This window comes from Podarcis gaigeae (genome assembly GCF_964106915.1).
Source record: "Podarcis gaigeae genome assembly, chromosome: 8".
Lineage (NCBI taxonomy): Eukaryota > Metazoa > Chordata > Lepidosauria > Squamata > Lacertidae > Podarcis > Podarcis gaigeae.
Window position 1 is genome coordinate 62,586,473 of NC_139684.1, and position 22,105 is coordinate 62,608,577.

The window sequence follows — 22,105 nt, forward strand, 5'->3', positions numbered from 1 at the left end:
CCACTTCTGGCAAACCAGAGCAGCGCACGGAAACGCCGTTTACCTTCCCGCAGGAGCAGTACCTATTTATCTACTTGCACTTTGACGTGCTTTTGAACTGCTAGGTTGGCAGGAGCAGGAACTGAGCAACAGGAACTCACCCCGTCGCGGGGATTGGAACCGCCGACCTTCTGATCAGCAAGTCCTAGGCTCTGTGGTTTAACCCACAGCGCCACCCGCGTCCTGTGGCGGCAGCAGGAGGCCCCATTAGCTAAAGTGGTACCTCAGGTTAAGAACGGTTTCAGGTTAAGAACGGACCTCCGGAACAAATTAAGTTTGTAACCAGAGGTACCATGCAAATTGAAATTAAGATTAAGATTTAAATGTGAATGGTAGCAATTATCTCCCCCTGCAGCTACTTTTGAGTTTCCGCCAAATACGCTTTAGATGTTGGCAAGATAAGAGTGTTGGAAAGGTTGCATGCCACCCAACCCCACCCCAATCTCTGCTGAGCAGTAACAAGATTCCAGGGGGTTCTAGGTGTTCACCTAGAGTGAGCAAAAGGGTTGTGCTTTTATTGGGAAAATCAAAGGATGGTGACAAAGAAAGGCAGTTTTACCACCTTATTCTATACAGTGGAACCTCGGGTTTTTGAACGTAATCAGTTCTGGAAGACCGTTTGACTTCTGAAATGTTCGAAAACCGAAAACTGAAAGCGGAAGCCTCAATACAATAGGGAAACTCAAAATGGAAGCCGCGTGGCATGTTCGGCTTCCAAAAAATCATTTGAAAACCGAAGCAGTTACTTCCGGGTTTTCGGTATTTGGAAGCCGAAACATTCGCCAATAGAGATGTTCGAAAACTGAGGTTCCATTGTGCTAGCGCCAGATTTAGAGCTGTGTGGCCAGTTCCCCTGCAGAGGGCACCAAGCCAAGGGGGCGCAAAATAATAGTAATAATAATAATATTTTTTAAATCTATATTTATATGGATACCTCCTGAGAAGATCCATTAAAAAGCAACTGTACTGAAAGGAATTATTGTGAAAATAATAAATATTGTGGTGGGTGGGGATTTTGTTCTTGCTCAGGGCACCATACCACGAAAGTCAGCCGCTGCCTACACCCTACTCGGCTTGAGGTATAAGTGAGGATGAAAGAACTCTTTTGCATTGCTTCGTCTGTTTGCTAGTTAAAACAAAAGTGGTGGGGTGTGCTTTTTTTTGCACGTTTTATTGTCCATTGGAAACAATGAGAGGTAAAAGGGAAGGGAAGATTTAGGCAAGCTCTGAAGCACACGTTCAAATCCTCTCCCTGTTTCTGAAACGGGGGCATTTGGAGCCCTAGGGATGTTGCAGCTCTGATGTCAGATGCTTCATGATGCTCCCAAAATGACAAAGAGGATTTTCCTCTCTGACATCAGAGCAATGTCAGAAAAGTAGACCCATTCCATCCTATGACAATGTTGATGTATTTTATTTACTTTTTATTTCATTTCATAACAATTTATACACTGCTTGATTGTAAAAATAAAATTCTCAAAGTGGTTTACAAAAGACAGAACAGTAAAATCAAGAAATATTTACAACCCCATTTTAAAACATACAAAAGTTAAAATACCAAAACAGCTTAAAATTACCTTGTGCTACATCTATTGTTAGCAATACTCAGAGTAGATCCATTAAAATTAATGGACATGGCTAATTTAGGTTGAGCGATTTAAATGAGTCTGCCCTGAGTAGAACTTAGTTGGCTGTAATTCTTCCTTCCTTTAAGAGCTCTTTTAATGTTTTTATACTTGGCTCCAGAAAATTAATCATCTGAGTGTATACACCCTTCCATGGAATTATGGAATCATTGCCTCAGGCAATTTATTAATAAAGCTTTCCTTACATTCCATTGTGTTTGGACCTGGTTGTTTGGTTCAGTGCATTTTGCAGGATCAAGTTAGCTGTGAAGTTTGGAACACAGACAACTCCTCAAAGGGTATAGGCTATTTTGAACTATGAATACAATTCTTAGCTCTCTGTAGACTGAAAATAAGTCAGACTAATAATAAAAATATTTATTAGTAAAGTACAAAGATAGTACATACTTCTCTTGCGCCCCCATGTAATACAGAACTGGGGAAGAGTCACCAATGTCTCTGTTGCTTCTGTTCCTGTTCCTTTAACTCAGGAGCTGCCAACCTTTAGGAGACAGTGAGCAAATGTGGAATTTTGAGGAAACAGACACCAGTCAGAAAATGGCTGCCGTGGGTATGTGGCACGCCACAAAATGGCTTACACCTAAAAGAGCAGAAAAAGAGATGGGTCCACAAAATGGTGGAGGCATTCACCCCATCAACAGTCCTGTCATCCATGAGAAAAAAGGTACCTACATCAGCCACTGCCACGCTTGCTCACAGAGAGAAGCTCTTTGCAGCAATCTTCTGTTCAGAATGGGAGGGCAGGAAGGTGTCCAGCCCTGGCATCCAATGAAATGTGAGCATATTTAAGGGCGGTGTGCAATGTAGAAGAGGCCAAGTCAGTGCAAACAGGAACAGAGCAAGAAGAACAAGCAGTCTCTTGCAAGCACTGTGGATTTGTTTGGTGGAAATTTACTGAGAAATTTGATGGGTCCCATAGGAGGAACTCGCAGGCACCCTGTTTTCCACGGGCGCAACACTGGTGGTTCCTGCTCAACAGTGGCAGCTTCTTCTGCTGACATGAGCAGGGGTCATTCTTATTGCCAGGCCATGTAAAGCGTCGCCTCCCGACTTGCAGGCAAAACTGCAATTAACACAAAGGCAGGCCAATCTGTGTGTTTCCTCCCACACCCGATCAGCCGGCAACTTAAGTTTGAGTATCTGCCACAAGATAGGACCAGCACTGTCAGGATTCCTTCTGCAAGCTAACCAGCAATGTGTGAGGAACAGAATCACCTGGGAATAATCATGCCAGCAGTACCCACCCAGTTGGCAGGGTACCTATCAACCACATTTAGTTTTCCTTCAATGGGCTGAAGTGTGATTCACAAAGAGGATTCAGGAACAGCTGGGAAAAGACATTTCCTTTCAACTCTGTTTTGGAGGGAGGCATTTCCACCTCCCTTGTGTTATCGCCTCCCCTCGCTCCATTCCTCAGTTGCTGGATGCGTTAACCATTACTCCTCAGACGCTTGATCCCACTGCACCTTCAGCTCCAAGTCTCTGAACAGGCTTGTGAAGAGCCCATTGCTGTGGGCAGAGTCTAAGGGATCTGGGTTTGTACCAAGGAACCCAGGCTTGTTTTCCAACCCCTTGATCTCTTGAGTTATGCAGTCCGATACAGGGAGTCCCAAAGGCTGATGCTGGGGATTCGTCCCGGCTGTCAAATCCCAGGCCACCCACTGCCCAGGGTTCTGATCTTGAATGAGGCTGCTGCAGGTGCAATGTGAAAACAAGGATGGTGGCACGCTTGACAGAAGATTGCCATCTGAGATGGCATTTTGGTCGAATTCCACCACAGATGGTTGCAATTCTGCCGGCTGCTCTCTGTAGCTCCCTGTCTTGTTGCCTCTTGTGGCAGGTACTCTCTCTTCCAGAAGGGGTGGAAGCAGCTGTGGCATATCTTGCATGTCTTCCTGAAGCAGCAGACATTGAGTTCGCTCTGCATCTCCCAACACAGGGACCGGCATCTGTTGGGGCTTGTTTCCCCACAATTCTCTTTTGATCTGTTCTGGCAGCTGTGCTTTATAATGCTCGCTGCTCAAGGAGCCCTCAGCTAAAGAATTGAGCTTCCTCACTTGATTTGCTGAAGAATTCGCTTTGGTGGAGCTGGTGCCTTCAAAACATACTCCATATGTTAAAGGCGAAGGACCTTGTGTGCATGGTGGGTTGTTCTTGGCCATTTGTGGTGTGTAACCTACATGCTGACCAATGGTCTGGAACAGTGGTGCGTTGGCCTGTTTCTGGTAAGCTGTTTCAGTCAGGCTGAATACTCCTTGATGTTGGGTGATCTGTGCCTGGTGCTTCTCTATAGTAAGTTGGACAGGCTTGCACGATTCATAGGGGTTCAGAATATGTTCCCCTCTCGGCACGAGAGGTTGGGAGCGTAAAATATCCTTGAAATCCTATCAAGGAAAAAGGATTAAATTTAGTTGCCAGAGATAAGCATCAGCATAAACGTAGGCAGCTAGAAAGATAATGAAGCAGAGTGGTGGAAGGACCGAGTGGTGAAGCAGGAATTCCCCACCATTAAGCAATCAAGTTCACTCTCTCCCGTGGGGCCAGCATGGAACACAGGAAGTTGCCTTATACCAAGTCAGGCCATAGGTTCATCTAGGTCAGTATTGACTACAGCAGGGGTAAGGGGAACCTCTATCAGCCTGAGGGCCACATTCTCTTCTGGGCAAGCTTCCAAGGGCCACATGCCAATGGTGGGCAGGATCAGAGGCAAAAGTGGCTGGAGCAATGAATGTAAATTTCACTTTTGTATACTAATTTCTACAGACACTCACACACTCCTCTTTAACTTCCATCCAGGCAGGCACAAGACATTACCAGAGTTCAAGGTCACATCCCAGCCGGGCAAAAACATTCAAGGAGTGTGTGAAGCAGGTTGAGTGAGGGCTGTGGCCTGCTCAGAGGGGGTGTGGCCTGTGAAGAGTTTTGAGGGCCAGACAGAGAGGACTTGAGGGCCACAGTTGGCACCTGGGCCTGAGGTCAAATGTGACAGGCTACAGGGAAGGGCAGCAGTTTACCAGGATTTCAGGCAGGGTTCCTTCCCACTGCTACCTGGAAAAGCCATGGGTTGAACCTGGCATCTTCTGCACGCAAAGCAGAGGTTCGACCACTAATCTATGCTCCTTCCTCTAAGAGGAAAAGGTTTTTCACTTCAGGGTGAGAATCAACTTTGCCCTCAGGGAACCTTCCATGAATTTAGGGGAGGGGAGAGAGGGTTCTTATCCCCTTTCATAATGGGCTTTGTAGAAAGCACTGCTTCTATTTTATCCAAAGCCCACTGCAAAAGGATCCCATCTCTCCTCCTGAGTTCTCTGTGTAAGCCAAAGAGCTTGAGGGGTTGAGAGAAATTAATGGCGACCACAAAAATCACAGGTGGCTACTAAGCCAAGCCAAAATATGGGAACTCCTGGTTAGTAAACACCAAGAACTGCCATGTTTTGTTTACAAGAGTAACCATTCCACCAAGTGCAGCAATTTCTCCAGCATTCCTGGGTGGGGGCTACAGCCTTCTCCTTGCCCTTCAGGCGCTATTCTTTTATCTATGAACAATGCCCAGCAATTAAAAGCCCAGGCTCATTAATAAAAAATCCAACAAGCTTCCATAAAGGGGGGGGGGGAGGTACAGTACATACCAAAGATGTGGGTTGCTGTGCGGTGTGCTGTTTAATATACTTGTAAATGAAGTAATATATTGTTCCAAAGATCAACAATGCCGCGAACAGAGCTACCGCGAACAAATATGCAAACCAGGTGGTATCTGGAGAGAGAAAACAAACCGTTAAAGATAGCAAGACCAGGAGAGTTGAGAGGGCAGGAACAGATGGCATGCATCGTCTAGTCATTCTGGCTCAAGAGTTCATAGGACTTGTCTGAGCTTTTATAAAGGATCATCATCTTTCCAGCCGAAGTAAAGGGAAGTGATGAATCTCCATAGGGACAAAGGAAGCTGCCTTAGTCAGAACATTGGTCCATCTATCTTAGTATTGTCTACACTGGCTGGTAGCACCTCTCCAGAGATTCGGACCGGGGTCTTTCACAGCCTTACTAGGAGATGCTGAGGGTGAAACATGAGAACTTCTGCATTCAAAGAAGGTGTTCTACTACTGAGCTATGTGGCCCTTTACTTTTTGAACTAGCAAAACGCCCTTATTGTGGAGAGCAGAAAGAAAGTCTATGAATGGCAAAGATGCCCACCTGGAGCACCAGGGGCAGGAATGGGGGGTGGGCAGTTTTACAGTGGTGTCCACAAGTGTAACACTTTCCCATAGGAATGAAGTATAACTCTTTGTTTATATGAGGGCATAAAACAGGTCTCAACATTTGTGAGATGGAATCTGCTTCCTGCTCCTGGTGTCCCCCGTTTCTTGTGATGGAACAGGGTTTGTCTCCTGCAGGATTTCAGCCCGGTGTAATTTAGTCACCCTGCTGTGAAGGGTGCCTCTTGGTTAATGCCTCTTGGTTAGCGCTTGCGACATCACCAACCCATTCCAAATCCCTCAAGCAGTGTTTCATTGTTTGCAAAATATTTGTGGCTTTCTTGTTGTTAAGATAAGGGCTTAACTCACATTCATGGAAAGATATATGTACCTGTGTAAAATAAATAAATACACTGAGATGGGGAGGGGAGGACAAAGAGCTCCATAGACTCATTTGTGGCAGGCAAGACTGGGGACTGGTGCATTCATTTGTGATGCAAGTTGTGCCACTAGGTTCACAATGGGAAAATTCCCTGTGGTGACTGCTTCATCTCTAATGTTTTCAGTATTTAAGATCCGGCAGCATTTCATAACAATGTCTCACCTGATAATGTTTTTGCCCAAAAAACATAAGGCTTGCTGATTTTGTCTGAATATCTTATGTGTATTGTTCCATTGTATTCGGTGTTGGGATACAAGTCAGAGATTTCAAATTCATTGTTGTTGTTGACTTTGACCCACTAGAGAGAAAGAGAGATTGAGAGAGAGATTTGTATTTTAAGTAGGGAAAGTGGTACTTTGTGTTATCTACTTTCAAAGCTCCACTAAGGGCCAAACTGTATGTTATGCTTAATGTGTAGTATATAGTTGTGTCTTCTGTTTTCAATCCCCTGATTTGCACTCCTGGTGGCATCTGGGGGTAAACCTGCCCTCTCCAGACCATCAGGGATCCTTGCACCTCTGATTCACTCAGGAAAAACAGAGGATGTAGCTGCATGCTGTGAACTGAGCATAACATGAAACTTAGTCCTGACACTTCATAAAACAAGGGTGTTTCTGCATGAATATGTATAACAACACAAAGAGAGCTAAAGACTGAAGCTCAAACTTTTGGTTACCCTCAGTTTCTCATTTCTCCAATCTGAAGTTCAGTTCTCCATGTTTCCACATAAGTTTGAAATTCTTTAAAAAATGCCCTTTGAAAATTCACAAATGTTTCAGTGCAAATTACTCCAAATCCACACATCGTTATATGCGTTTTGCCTAATCCACACTTTTTGGCAAAACAATTTCCCCTAACATAATGCACATTTATATGTTATTTTCACCAATATATGTATTTTTATGCCCACTTCAATATGTGCATTTTTTGACAAATCACATGGCTGGAGAACTGCATTGCAACATTCGGAGAAGTGCAAATATTGAAGGGTGGCTGTGTTTTGGTTTGCATATTATTTTGGAAAATGTGAATGAGGTAGGTTTGTCTTTAAATGAGGACTGAATTGAATTTATTTCCCATCCTTAATCTGTATGGAATAACACTCCACTGACCCTCAAGAATTATGCAGTAGGAAGGTAGCCCATCTAGGAGAAGGAAGAGTTTGGATTTGATATCCCGCCTTTCACTCCCTTTAAGGAGTCTCAAAGCAGCTAACATTCTCCTTTCCCTTCCTCCCCCACAACAAACACTCTGTGAGGTGAGTGGGGCTGAGAGACTTCAGAGAAGTGTGACTAGCCCAAAGTCACCCAGCAGCTCCATGTGGAGGAGCGGAGACGCGAACCCGATTCACCAGATTACGAGACTACCGCTCTTAACCACTACACCACACTGGCTCTCAGGAAAACTCTGACCCTAAACCTCTGCTGCCTTGCAGGATATCTTTGGGAGAAGAAAAGGCCAAGGAGGGAACCCTACACAAATCCAGAGTGGAGTCCCTAAGACAGTCGGATGGCGCCTTGTACACCTCCTTCCAGCAACTCCTGCAGACAAGCTAGGGCCAAACATATTGCTCTGCTTTTCTTTGGACCACACTTTGTCATCTGGGCACACTGCTCAGGCTTGTACCCTGGGGAGGTCACTTTGGTGTTGCTAACGCAGCAGTTTGACTTCACCCCCAGAAGTGCATTCCATTGTCTCTTGAGACAGACAACAACAGTCAAAGAAATAAGAATTGGGTACTTTCCCCCAAAGTTACCATTTTCTCTCATACACCTGTTCCCCCCCCCCCTTACCTCCTGCTTTGTCTTTTGGCAATGTATCATTAATTCGTATTCAAAGGTCGTTCCAATTTGACTGAAAATGTCTACGACGGTCAGGATCTGGTTATCCTTGTCTCTCAGAGGGGTAGCAGGAGGTTGTACCAAGAACTTTATTGAATTAACACTGGGTGTGTATTTCACATCAGGACTCCCAATAATGGCTTGGAGAGAGAGAGAGAGAGAGAGAGAGAGAGAGAGAGAGAGAGAGAGCAAGAGTGAGAAAGCAAAAGGGATTTGTTTAAGACTGAAGAGTTTAGTGATAGTAGTTTTAAGAACTGGACAACTGAGGCATTTAAAAGGAACTGGCTCAGTTTCTTCAATACTGACTTCTCATTGTTAGCGCCGTTGGCCCTCACATGATGTCTACACCATGTATTAAAAACATTCATACGTATATACATAATTTTATTTGTATGCCACCTTTCCACAGTTCAAACCATGATCAAGGCGGCTTGCAACATGAAAAAATACATAATTACAGCACAACAAAAGCAGCCATAAAGAAAACATCAAAAAATACACAACCAAATTGAAAAAAATACACATAAATCATAGTAAGATCTAAAATAAACTTAAGATAAAATAAATTAAAAAATTAATATCAATAACAGCAACAACACCCCCTAAGCAATTCCCCAACCAACCCAAGAGTACCATTTAAACACTCATGGCTTCTCCCCCAGGAATCCTGGGAACTGCAGTTTGTTAAAGGTGTTGGGAATTGGCCCATTGCCATTAACAAACTACAGTTTCAGATTTTTTGGGGAAAGCAATGAGTGTCAGAGCAGTGTGAAGAGGACCAAAGCACAGGAGTGCAGAACCTTTGGCCCTCCAGTTGTTGCTGAAGTACAACTCCCATCAGCCCCAGCAAGCACGGCCAATGGCCACAGGGGATGAGAACTGTAGTTCAGCAACAACCGCACAACCTGCAATAGCTGCACCTGCTGAATGAGGCAGCTTTCTTAAAGAAACACGAGGCCTGTCTTTGGGGAACATGTTTACCTTACTCCTGCAGCTTTCAACTACTGTATGGAAGGGAGATTTTCAACAAATGCATCTTACCCCATCATAGTGCCATAGTGGCGAGACATCCTACAAACTGTTGAAGTTTATTTTCTTGTTTACTTTTTAACAATGTGCCCCACTTTTCCACTAAAGTAGAACTCAAGGCAACCCAAGGAGAGGGTGTGTGGTTTGGAGAGAATTGTGAGGATCAGGTGCTTTGGTAGACATTTGACGGCTTGGCCAGAAGTTCCCCAACCCGGTTTACAATATTAGCCACTTACTGTTTTCCCGGGGATAGAATCTTGAGGACTCGGCCCATTCGGAGACGCAACAGTTAGGGACGGTGGCTCTCACTCTGGCGTAGTAGCACTCGGTGAAGTTTTCCGTTTCAAGCGTGAGATTGCAGGAGCGGCTTGTGATGTTTCGGCACTCACTCTTGTTCTGCCATGCATCCCCATACCTATGAACAAAGGTAGCTGAGTCAGGCCAAAAGCCCATTTACCTCAGAGAGAGCCAGTGTGGTGTAGTGGTTAAGAGTGGTAGACTCGTAATCTGGTGAACCGGGTTCGATTCCCCGCTCCTCCACATGCAGCTGCTGGGTGACCTTGGGCTAGTCACACTTCTCTGAAGTCTCTCAGCCCCACTCACCTCACAGAATGTTTGTTGTGGGGGAGGAAGGGAAAAAAGATTGTTAGCCTCTTTGAGACTCCTTCGGGTATTGATAAAGCGGGATATCAAATCCAAACTCTTCTTCTATTATCCAAGCTGACGGGCAATAGCTCTCCAAGATTTCAGGCTAGTGTTTTTCCCAGCCTCACCTGAAGATGCCACCAGGGTTTGAACCTGGGACCTTCTGCATGCAAAGCAGATGCTCTACCTCTGAGTTACAGCCCTTCCCCCACAACCACTGCTCCCCATCTGCTTTAGGCAATGTGTGGGTGGAGAACAGCAGGCAGTGGCACAGACAGCACACGTCACTGTTAAACCACAGGGAAGGTAATTCAGGTCTGAGATAGACATCAGTGAAAAAGAGACACGTGCCTGGATCTGCCATGGAGCAGTGTGTGTTGCAAGCTGTGATGCTACCAGCCACTTGGCTGGCTGTGCTATTGTTGCTGGGATTCCAGCTTAAGACAAATAAGATGTGAGGGTTTTAGAGCAGCTGGGCCTGTTTGGAAGTGAGTTCTCTGCATTCAGCCCTGCATTCACTCCAGGGTTGAGTTCAGGAACCTATTTGGTTTGGCAAGCAGCAGAACTGAGCACTGCACAGCACCGATTGGCCAGCGCCTTTAACATCACCAAGGCAGCTCCCACCTCCAATCTCTAGGACAATTTTGCTTTTAAAATGCTTCCTTTTTAAACAATTCTAAGGTGGCATATGACAGATACTTTAGGGGTCAAACAGGCTGCCACCTGGGACACAGTGGATTTAGTGCAGATCACATCATGCAATGTGGGCTACTAAGGTCAGAAGGCAGGTTTCACCCTCAGCCCAATGGTGTTCTTAACTCTATTACTTTTTCCTGCATGTGGAAATAATAATAATAATAATAATAATAATAATAATAATAATAATTTATACCCCGCCCTCCCCGGCCAGAGTTGGGCTCAGGGCGGCTAACACCAGTAAAATTGCACTAAAAACGTAATGGGGGGGAACCAATTTAAAATACAGGTTAAAATGCAATGTAAAATGCAGCCTCATTTTAAAAGTAGCCCATAAATCAAAACCATAAGGGGAGGGAAACATAAGGGTCAGATTGAGTCCAAACCAAAGGCCAGGTGGAACAGCTCTGTCGTGCAGGTCTTGCAGAAAGATGTCAAGTTCCGCAGGGCCCTAGGGTCTTGTGACAGAGCGTTCCACCAAGTTGGGGCCAATACTGAAAAGGCCCTGGCCCTCGTTGAGACCAATCTAACCACCTTGTGACTTGGGACCTCCAAAATGTTGTCATTTGTGGACCTTAAGGTCCTCCGAGGGGCATACCAGGAGAGGCGGTCCCGTAGGTATGCGGGTCCTAGGCTGCATAGGGCTTTAAAGGTCAAAACCAGCACCTTGTACTCCACCGGGAGCCAGTGCAGTTGGTAAAGCACCGGATGAAAGGAGCAGAGGGTGTCATTTTACACTGAATCAGACCTTGGGTCCCTCTAGTTCAGTCTCGCCTACACCCACTGGCATCAGCTCTCCTGGATTTCAGACTGAGGTCTCTGTAGGCGCAGTCTGGAGATGTCAGGGATTGTACCTGTTTCTGCATGCATTGAGCCACTGCCTTACTTTCAGATGGCTGGTTGCCATCCATTGTTGCCCTGGGCTCCTTTGGGAGGAAGCGTTGGCCATAAACTGAATAAATAATGACAATAATGTGAGGAAGAAGAGCATACTTCGTCACCACTCTGTAGCTGGTGGCCTTTGTCAGTAGGAATCTCATGGATGGGGTGCAATGCAAGAATACAAAAAAGGGCACATGCCACCTCTGTGCAGGCCCTCCTTCCAGACGGCCTCCACACATCGTAATAGCCCATCATTTTGTTTGTTTCATCATCCTTGGCGCAGGAGGAGTGGCTCCTCTCATATGCCTCCCTTGAATGAGGCATTCCAAATATGTAGAACAGAGAAGGCTCTCTCTCTCTTGTCACCATTTTAGTTATTCAGCTATCCAATTTCTTTGCTGCCCTTTGCTGCAGAGTCCCAAGCTGCAGCAGCAGCACAAAAAACCAAAAAACCAATGACATTAAAGTATTTACATCGAAGAAAATGCCAGAAAAGTATATGGAAAAATAGAAAGGGAAAATGAGTAGGTCCTAAAATATATATATGTCAGAAGGCCAGGGTAGAGTGGTTTGTCTTCAGTGCACAGTGAAAACAATGCAGTGATGGCACCAAGTGCATTTCTTTAGAAGGCCAGGGCAAAGGGGTGGGTGTTTCACTAAGGCAAGAGGCAGCCAACAGATTCTTTGGATTACAACTCCCATTATCCCTGGCTATTGGGCATGCTGGCTGCAACATCTGGAGGGGACAATGCTGGATATGCTGACCCTAAGTTGTCATGTAGTGTACCTTGCCCGCCATATTTGACCTGATGGTAGGGATGGAGGGAGCGAACTCAGTTTCTAATTTTCCCATTCTTTGATCCAGTTCTCTACATTGCTGCAGCAGTTTACAATTTTTCGCCATGAAAAGTTGTCAGGATTTTAGTGCAAATTGCTCCCAACAAACATATTTGTGTGCAGTTTTAATTAATGGACTCATTTCTGTGAGCAATTTCCCCCAATATAACACACATTTATATGTTATTTTCATATATACCGTATATGTGTGTGTGTTTATGCACTCTTTCCCCTAACATAATGCATTTTTTGCGAAACATGGTTGCAAAATTGGGAGAAATACGGATTTCAGTGGATGGGTGGATGGGTTTTGGTTCTCATATTGTTTTTTGAAAGTGCAAAACGGGTAGTTTCACTTTAAAATGAGAACTGAATCGAATTCCTCCTCCTCCCAACTTTCTAAAAGCCCCTGAGAGCAAAACAAAGCTGCAGTTAAGAGGAGACCAGGAGTCCCTATAGGCAGGAGATGCACTGACTGTAACCTCCTCCCAACTTTCCAAAAGCCTTTGTCAGCAAACAAGGTTTCAGGTGAGGAGTTTTTTTTTAAAGTCACCACCCTACAGTGCAATCCTAATCATGTCTGCTTATAATTAAGTCCTACTTGGTTCAGTGTTTACTTCTGTGTTATTAGGATTTGAATTGCAGCTTTAGCAAAGCAGCAACAGCAGGATTAGAGGAATAACCCAACTCCTTCTCCTCCTCCTCCTCCTCCTCCAGACTTTCTGCCAGCAATTTCATGGGTTGACAGAACGGAAAGATGACAAGACTTACTGCAATTGTCTGCTACCAAGTTTGCGAAAGGCTTTGTGGGTAAATACACTTGTGGAAGAGGAGGGCAAGTTTTTAAAGAGATGGTGTCACTTACTGCGAAAGCCATAAATACGTTTTCATCGTCGCCAATCTCTTCATCAGTCATCCATTCATTATGTTTTGGTGGGTGTTCCCTGAAAGTGTGTGTGTGTGTGTGTGTGTGTGTGTGTGTGTGTGTGTAGCTCTCAAGCTATCTGGTGGCCTTCAAATCAAATCCAGGGATCTCTTTTCCTCCCTGTTTTGCATCTCAAAAGCAGGCAGTGGTTTAATTTATCTGCATATTTTCCCCCCTCCACTCTTTAGATTAATTGCTACAATGAATATTCAATTTAGATATTAAGGTTTAATGAGAATTTCATAACCCATCCATGGATTGCAACCAGAGGGTTATGTTTACTGGAAAGATCAAAGGAGGAAAGTGTCTGGGTGCCAAGTTTCCAGCTTGTGCAACAGAGGAAAATCTAAAGTACGATGCAGTTCAGGGGGACATCAGCTATCTCAGCAATGTGATGGAAGCAAATTGGGTGAAAGCTGTCATCAAGAGGATTTGTTTACACGACACCCCTACCCAGTCATCTGAGTTAGATATGTCTTTGCTCATTTTACAGTTATTGGAAAACACTCAGGTTGGGTCTACTTGTGCAACAGCATGAAATGGACTGGGTCATGGGCCTGCATGATGAAAAGAGAGCTCTTTTTTTATCTGTTCTGCCAGAATAGGAATAGTTCTTGCATATTTTATGCATTATTATAATATGCATTTTATGCACATATATGTATACCCCAAGTTTCCTAAAGTTACCAGCATATAAACAGATAAACAACAATGTGTATAAAAGGGTACTTTGCATGAATGCTTATACAATTATGTTGCAGAAATATAGTACAGTGGTACCTTGGTTTGCATATGTCTTGGTTTGCATACGTTTTGGATTACAAACACGTCAAACCCGGAAGTGCGTGTCCCGGTTTGCAACCTTTTTTTTGGATTACAACCCATTGTTTTTGGATTACGAACAAAAAATTTTTTGAGGCCTCATTGGCAAAAGTGCGCCTTGGGTTACAACCTGTTTTGGTTTACAAACAGACCTCCAGAATGGATTATGGTTGTAAACCAAGGTACCACTGTTTGGTGTATATATATATATATATATTGCAGAAATATAGTGTAGAATTAGTTGGGTTTTAACAAACCAACAAAACGGATAATGCCCAAGTGCTCTATGCAAGAGCACTTGACTGGCGCTGAATCTACGCACAGGGGGGAAAACGCTATAAAGCCATGAATTCAATCATTATAACAAAAGAAAAAACTCTATGTAAAATCGCATAGACAAAGTTTTTTGCTCTACAGCAGCATCTGGTGTTACATGTTTATAACACATTTAAAACACTGTTGCTTCTCTAATGTAGCTGAGTCCTTTGTCAGGACCACCAAACACCGTGCATAAATCCATGGAAAACAGGTTGGTGAATGTGTGTACTTCCATGTTTGCTTACACTCACGCATGCTGAGCAAGGGGAAGCAAGCAAGTCTTGCAAGCAGCACCAGTCCCTCCCACAGCTACAGTGGCACCGCAGCTCCTCAAGGCTGCCTCTCATTTGCCAGTTGCATTCCAAATGGCCAAACTACTTCTGCACCCTGCCACGTAGGTGTGACCTGAATTCCTTGCACTGGGAGTATTCACATTGCGATAGTGGTACAAGGCAACCAGTGTGGTGCAGTGGTTGGAGCGCTGGAGACAGGTGTCCACACCCATACTCAGTTCAGTGGCAGAGCTTTGTGCTCCGGCACTGCAGGGCAGAGAGCAGGTGAGGGTGGTGCCCTGCGTGGGCGGGGAGGGCAGCCGCGATGGCGTCCTGCTGGGATTGTGCTGCCAGGGGTGGTGCGTTCCCCCCGCACTCCTCTTCCTCCGCCAGTGACTCAGTTATCAAGCTCTCTGTGTGAACTTGGGCCAGTTACAGCCTTTCAGCCTAACATGCTTATTTTGCAGATAAAATGGATAGGATGATCACACTGAGCTCCTTATAAATGTAATAATTGGGACTGTCAGCACCCTTTAGTGAGAACCTAAAGCTACACAACAGCCTCAAAATATGTCTGTATCCAAAGCCACCTCAACCATTAGGCAGAATAAGTTTATCATTTCAGGTGGTAGATACTGGGAGTGTTCCAGATGGTAGATAATGGGGGTGTTCCCTTCTGAGCCCCCCCCCCCAACTGTCCCCTTCTCTTACAGGACAGAGCTGTGTTTGTCCATATGTACTTCCTGCCATCAAATGTGGCATAGGACAGTGTCCCATTGACAGTACTGAAAAGTCCAATTGGCTTCTGTTTCTAGAATGTGGAGGATACATCATCTTGCCTGTTGCCTCAGGCAGCAAAATGTCTTGGGCTGGGCCGGGGTCTGTTTCTTCCCTGGACCTGACATAATGCTATTCCCACAGCAAAGTATTTTTCTCCCTATCTGAGATATCTGTGGTTCAAAGAATAACAGTCACCAGTCACACCAAGTAAGGAGAAGGGATAGTCCTCTTACTTCTTATACTGCACATCGTACACCGTGCCTGGAAGTGGCTCCCCCCAGCTCTTCCAAGTGAAGATATTTTCAAAGTTTGTGGACAAAAAGATTGGTTGTTGAATGATTGGTGATCTCTCTGCTAGCGAATTCCCTACAATGAAGGGGGGGGGGGAGATTATTAGAGGTTAACCGTAGAAAGTGCAGTCTCTGTACTTAGGCTGTACTTAAAAGGCAGCTAGGATCATTCTTTTTCTCAATTCAGACTAAAGCTGGTTGCATGGTGGTGGTAGGGACAACAACACATTGAAACAAGGGGTGGAAGGATCAATCCATTTTGGCTCTCTCAGTTTCTCATTTCTCAAAATTTAAATGCAGTTCTCTACATTTTTTCAACAATGGTGGATTTTTTATTTTTATTTTTTGGTCAAAAATCCGCATGAAAATTCTCAAGTATGTTTGTATGTAATTCTGCAAATAGATATATTTTTGCATGCAGTTTTGACCAACAATATATTCCTCACAATATAATGCATCTAGTATATTATTTTAACTAATATATTGATATATATTTTTGCAAAGTTTCCCTTAATATAGCTTTATAAACCATCTGTGGTTGGAGAACTGTATTGCAAAATTCTGATATTTGCGAATTTCGACGAACTACCCTGTTTGAGTTCTCATATTGTTTTAGGAAAATGCAAATTTCCTAGAATCAGCTATCAATGTGAACTGAATCAAATTTATCCCCCATCTCTATTTTTCCCCATACAGTATTTCATAAGAAATGACAGGATAGATATGGATAATGATAACATTTATTACCGACCTTAATGTTTGTGGCTAATGTCATGTGTGCACCACTTCCCAAACCAGCAGTGGGAGCACAGAACAAATGCAGAATGTGAACCCGAACGAAATTCCCCTCACTTTGAGAACCCCTATTTTAGAGAATTTTATTTGCTGCTTTTTGTTGCAGTATTGCTGTACATTGGTCTGGGATTTTGTAGGTGGAAGGGTGGTGTAGAAATGCAATAAAACTCAGGCCAGTGGGGACTCCCTACCTCTTTACTTGGCCCTCACAGGCCTTGCTTTGCCCCCTCCTTGAGGGTTTTTGCCTCAATGGAAAGTTTCCTTGGAGTAGGTGGAGAATAGGGAGAGATATGTGCGTAGAAACTAGCTCGCTGTACAAAGGTAGCATTTACACTCATTGCTTTGCTCACTTTTGCCTCTAGCCCCGCCCACCATTTGCATGTAGCCCTTCAAAAGGCTGCCTTGGGCTGAAATGGGCTCTCCGCCCCACAAACAAACAAACAACGGTTTCAGGTGGGGAGCCAGCTATTGCCTTAAACCTGTCAAGCATTCTCAGCTGAGCGGTGTTTTGGCAACAGTGATCAGGAAATACAGACCCACATTGTTTAAAAGGTTTACAATTGTTTTTTTAGAATTGTAGAAGTAAAAAATATGCAGCTGGGATTTCCCCTATCTCATTACCCTCGCCTCATGGCAGCGATGCAAACTGCCGTGTTGGGTGTTGGCTGTAGGAGTCAACTCCTAGGGGTCTGGGCCCCCCAAAGTTGATGGGCATTGCCATTCTAATGGTGTGCGTCTTGTGATGGATTATGTGGGGCAGGGCTTACCCCAAATATTTTATTCAAATTCAACATCCCTGGTGTTGGCTCCAGATTATGCAGTTCCCATGGGCAAGAGGACCTCCTTGGAGCCTACTCTCTCAACAAGTCCAGCTTCTATTACCGGGATTCTTGGTTGTGTGTGTGCTTTAAAAGTGTGTTATGTACACCCTCAGAGTCTCACAAGCAGCAAATTGCAGTAAGGATGAGCATTAGAGTCTAGCCTACATCCCTCCCTATTCAAAGGGCAAAACCTCTCATGGAGGGTAAAGGAAAAACAACTCTTTGCAACTCCCAGCTTTGGACTCTCCTGCTTTGAGTGTGTAACAAAAAGGGCTAAGAAATACTTTGATTTCATTTCAGCTTTCTGTTTTGCTCCCCCCCCCCCAGCGCCCCAGGTAGGTTGAAGACCACCTATCTGTTGAGAGGAAAACTTTCCTCTTTAGGACTGAAATCCTTGGCTTAGTACATACCACACCTTAAAACCCTTATAAAGTTAAGATTAGTAAGATTTTTATATTTTAAAAATTTCCATAATACGATAAAATTAGGAATAGAAGAGAAGAGAAGAGGACAATAGAAACAAAGAAAATAAAAGGAGAGAGAGAGAAATAAGATAGGCAGCCCCAGTCAGAGGCAGATAGAGGGGAGTGCGACTTGCTTGGTCGCAGAGCCTGGGGGGCACAGCAGGAGATGCTGCAACTATGCTGCATAATGGAAGGCAAGAGGTGGGGGGCGCTGAATTTTGGCGTTACACAAGGCGCTGCTGAATTTTGAGACCCCAGGTCTGCCACTGGCCCCAGCTGCCATAGATGAAGGCTGTTTCTAAACAAGTGAAGCTCTGACAATGCCACTCCAGGGCGTAAGCTCGAAAGAAAGGTAATGGGAGCAAGAACCGACCACGGAGATCACGTTTGCCTGCTTGGGCAACTCTCGCTACAGCTTAAAGAGATTCAGAGATCATGAAGAGAGGCTTTAATAAAGAGGAGTCAAACGCTGGCTACTTACCCACTAGGGAGCACAAGGCCCAGAAGACGAGAAGTTCCTTCATTAATAGCACGGCACAAAGAGTCGTTGTATGGGGCTAGCTGTCCTCAACACTGGCTGAATAAATTTGGGAAGGATCCTGGACTACCCTGTCTGCCTAGGCTGAAGAGATAATACGGTAACGCTGTCCCCACTGCAGCACATGGACTCGAGCGAGCTTCATCGGAGACGTCTTCTTTGCTTAAATGCCAGAGGCACCAGGGCATCCAGCAGTCTGAAGCCAAGCCAAGCATATTTCCTGATAAGGGACTTCCTGCTGACATTCCTCACAAGAAGTCAGGAACTGGTTTTTCTGGTCTAGTCACCTTTTTCTTCTTCATTTACTATTACCTCAACCAGCAGAAACAGGGCTCCGCACCTCAGCCTGTGGCTAAGGAACTTCTGCAATTCTTGTCGCGCAAGCTGCTGTCACACTGGTGAAAAATAAAAAAAAAACTTTTGAAAAGCCTGCACAAGGGAAGACAGTGGCAGGGTGTCGTTTTGAAACAGCCTTTTAAAAAAGCAACGTCCATGCATTCCTAAGCCTGAGGTGAGCTGAGTTATAAAGTAAAATAAATAATATTAAATAAAATGTGAGTTCTTGTTTGAAAGCTACATACTCTGAACACTTACATTATCCTAAAACAACTTGCATGTGGTCCACACCATACTTTTGAAGCGCATCCAATACACAATACATACCTGAAGGAGCGTCTCCACCCCCATCGTTCTGCCCGGACACTGAGGTCCAGCGCCGAGGGCCTTCTGGTGGTTCCCTCATTGCAAGAAGCAAAGCTACAGGGAACCAGGCAGAGGGCCTTCTCAGTAGTGGCGCCCGCCCTGTGGAATGCCCTCCCATCAGATGTCAAAGAGATAAACAACTACCTGACATTCAGAAGACATCTGAAGGCAGCCCTGTTCAGGGAAGTTTTTAATGTGTGACATCTTACTGTGTTTTTGGTCATTGTGGAAGCCGCCCAGAGCCGTCCTCGCAGAGCTACAATTCCCAAGGATATTTGAGAGGAAGTCATGCACTTTACATGTGCATTGGATATTATTTAAAAGGTGGGGCGTGTCTCTAGACTTTGTTCCCTCCAGATATTGTTGGGCTACAATGGGGTGGAGAAGTGAATGCAGGCAGCAGGCTGAATCTTGGCCTCTCCAATGACCATGGGCCATATTGGCAGGTGGGTGGGGCCACCCCTGTCAATTAACTGATGTTACTGTATCAGGTGAAGCATTTTCTTTTGCCTTTATGGTTTTAATTCAAACTGTGCAGGCAAAGGAATAGAGCTTTGTTTATCAGCAGTGCCTGCAAACCCTTCTTTGGGCAGGGAGCAATGGCTGTACCTGCCTTGCACCTGATGACAGGGAAAACAGCCTCAAATTAGGTCTGTGGGTCAGAGGTTCCTCACCACTGGGCTACAACCCCCAGCATCCCTCTGATTATGGATGCTGATGCTGGTTGAGGCTGATGGGAGTCTAGCAACATCTGTAGGGCCACAGCTTCCCCATCCCAGTTCTGTAGGGCGCCTTGCCTTCCGCATGGCAAAGAGGAGCAAATGGGAAAGGGCTCAGTTTGGCTTGGATGAGAAAAAGGTTGTTAAGTGGTTTGCAGGGAGGGAGGAGGTTGCTCAGAGGGGCAAAACTGACATTGCCATGAATCTATCACAAAGTGGGATTTAGATGGGCTCGCAGTGATGGAAGCGTGAGTGAGAATCCCTGTTTTATGGCAAATGGGATTTCAAGGAAGGGCCAAAGCCCAGTGGTAGAGCAACTGCTTTGCACAGTGAAGGTCCCAGATTCAGCTGGCCCTAGCCTTCTCTACTATTTCGGTTCATAGTAATTGTTTTTGATTTGCATCTATGCATATAAATTAGCATGTACAGGTTTCGTGCAAATCTGTGTCCTCTTTTGCCTTTGTTTCATTGGTGCATTTTCTTGTTTTTGGTGATGCATAGGTAGTCAACTTATGCCCCCAAACAGACCCTGCACCAGGGGGAGGGAACCTCCAGTCTGCAGGTCTTATCAGGCCCACCAAACTTCCAGATTCGGCCATTTTATCCACACCACGCCCACTTGCCCTACAACTGATGTCATATCTGACTTCTGGCGTGATGCAGGTAATGACCTGGTTCAGCCAAAAGGGGATTGCAGGGATCAGCTGATTGGGGGTCCCAGCAAAGACCTGAGTAAAGCTCTCCAGAAGACCCCACTAAGAGCTGATTGTCAGGTCATGTGGAGTGCTTTCCAACAGGCTTCACTAGACTGGAGAGGTTACTAGGTTGCTGAAGGCAACCTACTCACAGACATTACAGTGGTGAGTAACCTGCTTGTCTGCGTGTGATATATGTGATAAAGGTTATCACTAATTTGTACTTCCTAGAGCAAGGAGCTGCCACATCCACCTCCTTGACAAATGAAGCTGCCCAACAGGTCTGTTAGTTAATATATACAGCTGCTCATCATCAACAGCCTCTTTTTGGACTTGTCATAAGAAGGCAGTCACTGTGTCAACAGCTGCCCGTCTCTGTTAAAAGATGTACCTGCCCTTCAACACACTTGGAAGAATTTTTCCAGCACTAAGAAAATTTCAGAGGGCACAGTCAGTTCACAGACCCTTTCCGCTTTCAGGTTCTACACCGTGAGAATGTGGTGGAAATTCATTTTACCACTTTTGCTTTGTCTGAACACTATCATTACGCGTCATGTGGGCTCATTTCCCCTTTCTTGCACTTTGCCCTGGCAAACAGCTAACTTTTTTTCTAAGGTCCAGAGAATAAGGAACTATGGCAGCCACAGAATTGGATAGCAATTCTCCTTTTCTGTCTGGAGGACCCTAATATTGATTTCAGATGGGAATTTTGAGAAAGTGGTGTGGCCAAATGTCACAAAATGGCTGCCTGGCTGGTGGGGAAGGAGAGAACATGGCCCAGCACTGAAGAGCTAAAGCAAAAAATGTCTTTGTTTTCTCCATCCCCGGCCTAGACAGACTTGTAGAAAAGCAGCCCTCAAGAGCATAATAAGGCCCTTACGTACTGTCAGCATCGCCCTTGAGCCAGTGTCATCCACTTCAACCCCGACTTCCAGAGACCACCTTCTGCACAGGAACAGGTCAAAGTGCTGTGGACTCACAGCTTAGAGTTGTGAACACTGGATTCACTTCCACAAGAAGACAGTCGTCGCACAGCAGAGTCTAGCAGAGTACAGCAGAGCATAAACGACTCGGAGAGCAGCTCTGTAGAATATCTTCTTTTATTCTATCTACAACTATAATACGCAACTATGTACAGAGCTAAATGAGGTCTAAGCGAAAATGCTGAACTGCACTGAGTGTCTGCAGCTGCTCTTAGCAGCAACCTTATCTATACACACGATCTCTAACACTCAGTCTCTCTCTCTCCAACACACTGACTGACTGACTGACTGACTGACTGATTGATGTTAGGCTGGAGCGGAATAAGTAGAGAGCAGAACACCGCCCCTCCTCTCTGGAAAATCACCAGACTCATCAGCAGATTCTTGGATATGGGATCAATGGCCCGTAAGAGCATAATAAGACCCTTACGTACTTCTGGATCAATGGCCCGACTCATCCACCACCCTGTTCACACAGTGGCTAGCACAGACCTTTTTGCAAAGCAAGGTTCCCTGATCTAATGCATATTTGCATGTTAATGAATATATGCATTTTATAATTACCTATTACAACTTGTGCAACTGGAAAATATAAGGAAGCTCCAATATGCAAATCAGATTCCTTTTCTCACAGGGATGCATCTTAAGTTCTCTTGCAATGCTGATTCAATACCAGTCTCCACTATTAGGTAGCGGCAGATTACATTTGTCTGAAACAGTGGTTCCCAAAG

At 44.9% G+C, this 22,105-nt stretch overlaps 1 protein-coding gene across 1 annotated transcript; it reads right to left on the reverse strand.

Moving 5' to 3' along the window:
- Window positions 1–1,434: 1,434 nt before the first annotated feature.
- Window positions 1,435–18,518, reverse strand: IL22RA1 (interleukin 22 receptor subunit alpha 1). The gene is made up of 7 exons (XM_083751742.1): window positions 18,219–18,518; window positions 15,601–15,733; window positions 9,427–9,605; window positions 8,114–8,301; window positions 6,483–6,618; window positions 5,315–5,439; window positions 1,435–4,069 (listed from the first exon to the last, which is right to left on the reverse strand). The coding sequence occupies exons 1-7, from the start codon at window positions 18,259–18,261 to the stop codon at window positions 3,122–3,124; spliced, it is 1,752 nt and encodes a 583-aa protein (XP_083607868.1). The 5' UTR covers window positions 18,262–18,518; the 3' UTR covers window positions 1,435–3,121.
- Window positions 18,519–22,105: the final 3,587 nt, after the last annotated feature.

Bases quoted from the DNA above. Each gene is read 5' to 3' on its own strand.
- IL22RA1 (XM_083751742.1), bottom strand. From the start codon at position 18,261: ATGAAGGAACTTCTCGTCTTCTGGGCCTTGTGCTCCCTAGTGG. The intron at 8,302-9,426 runs GTAAGTGGCTAA...TCTCTCTCCAAG, and splicing joins ATTCTATCCCCGGGAAAACA to CCATTATTGGGAGTCCTGAT. The intron at 5,440-6,482 runs GTGAGACATTGT...TTCTCTCTCCAG, and splicing joins TTGGGCAAAAACATTATCAG to ATACCACCTGGTTTGCATAT.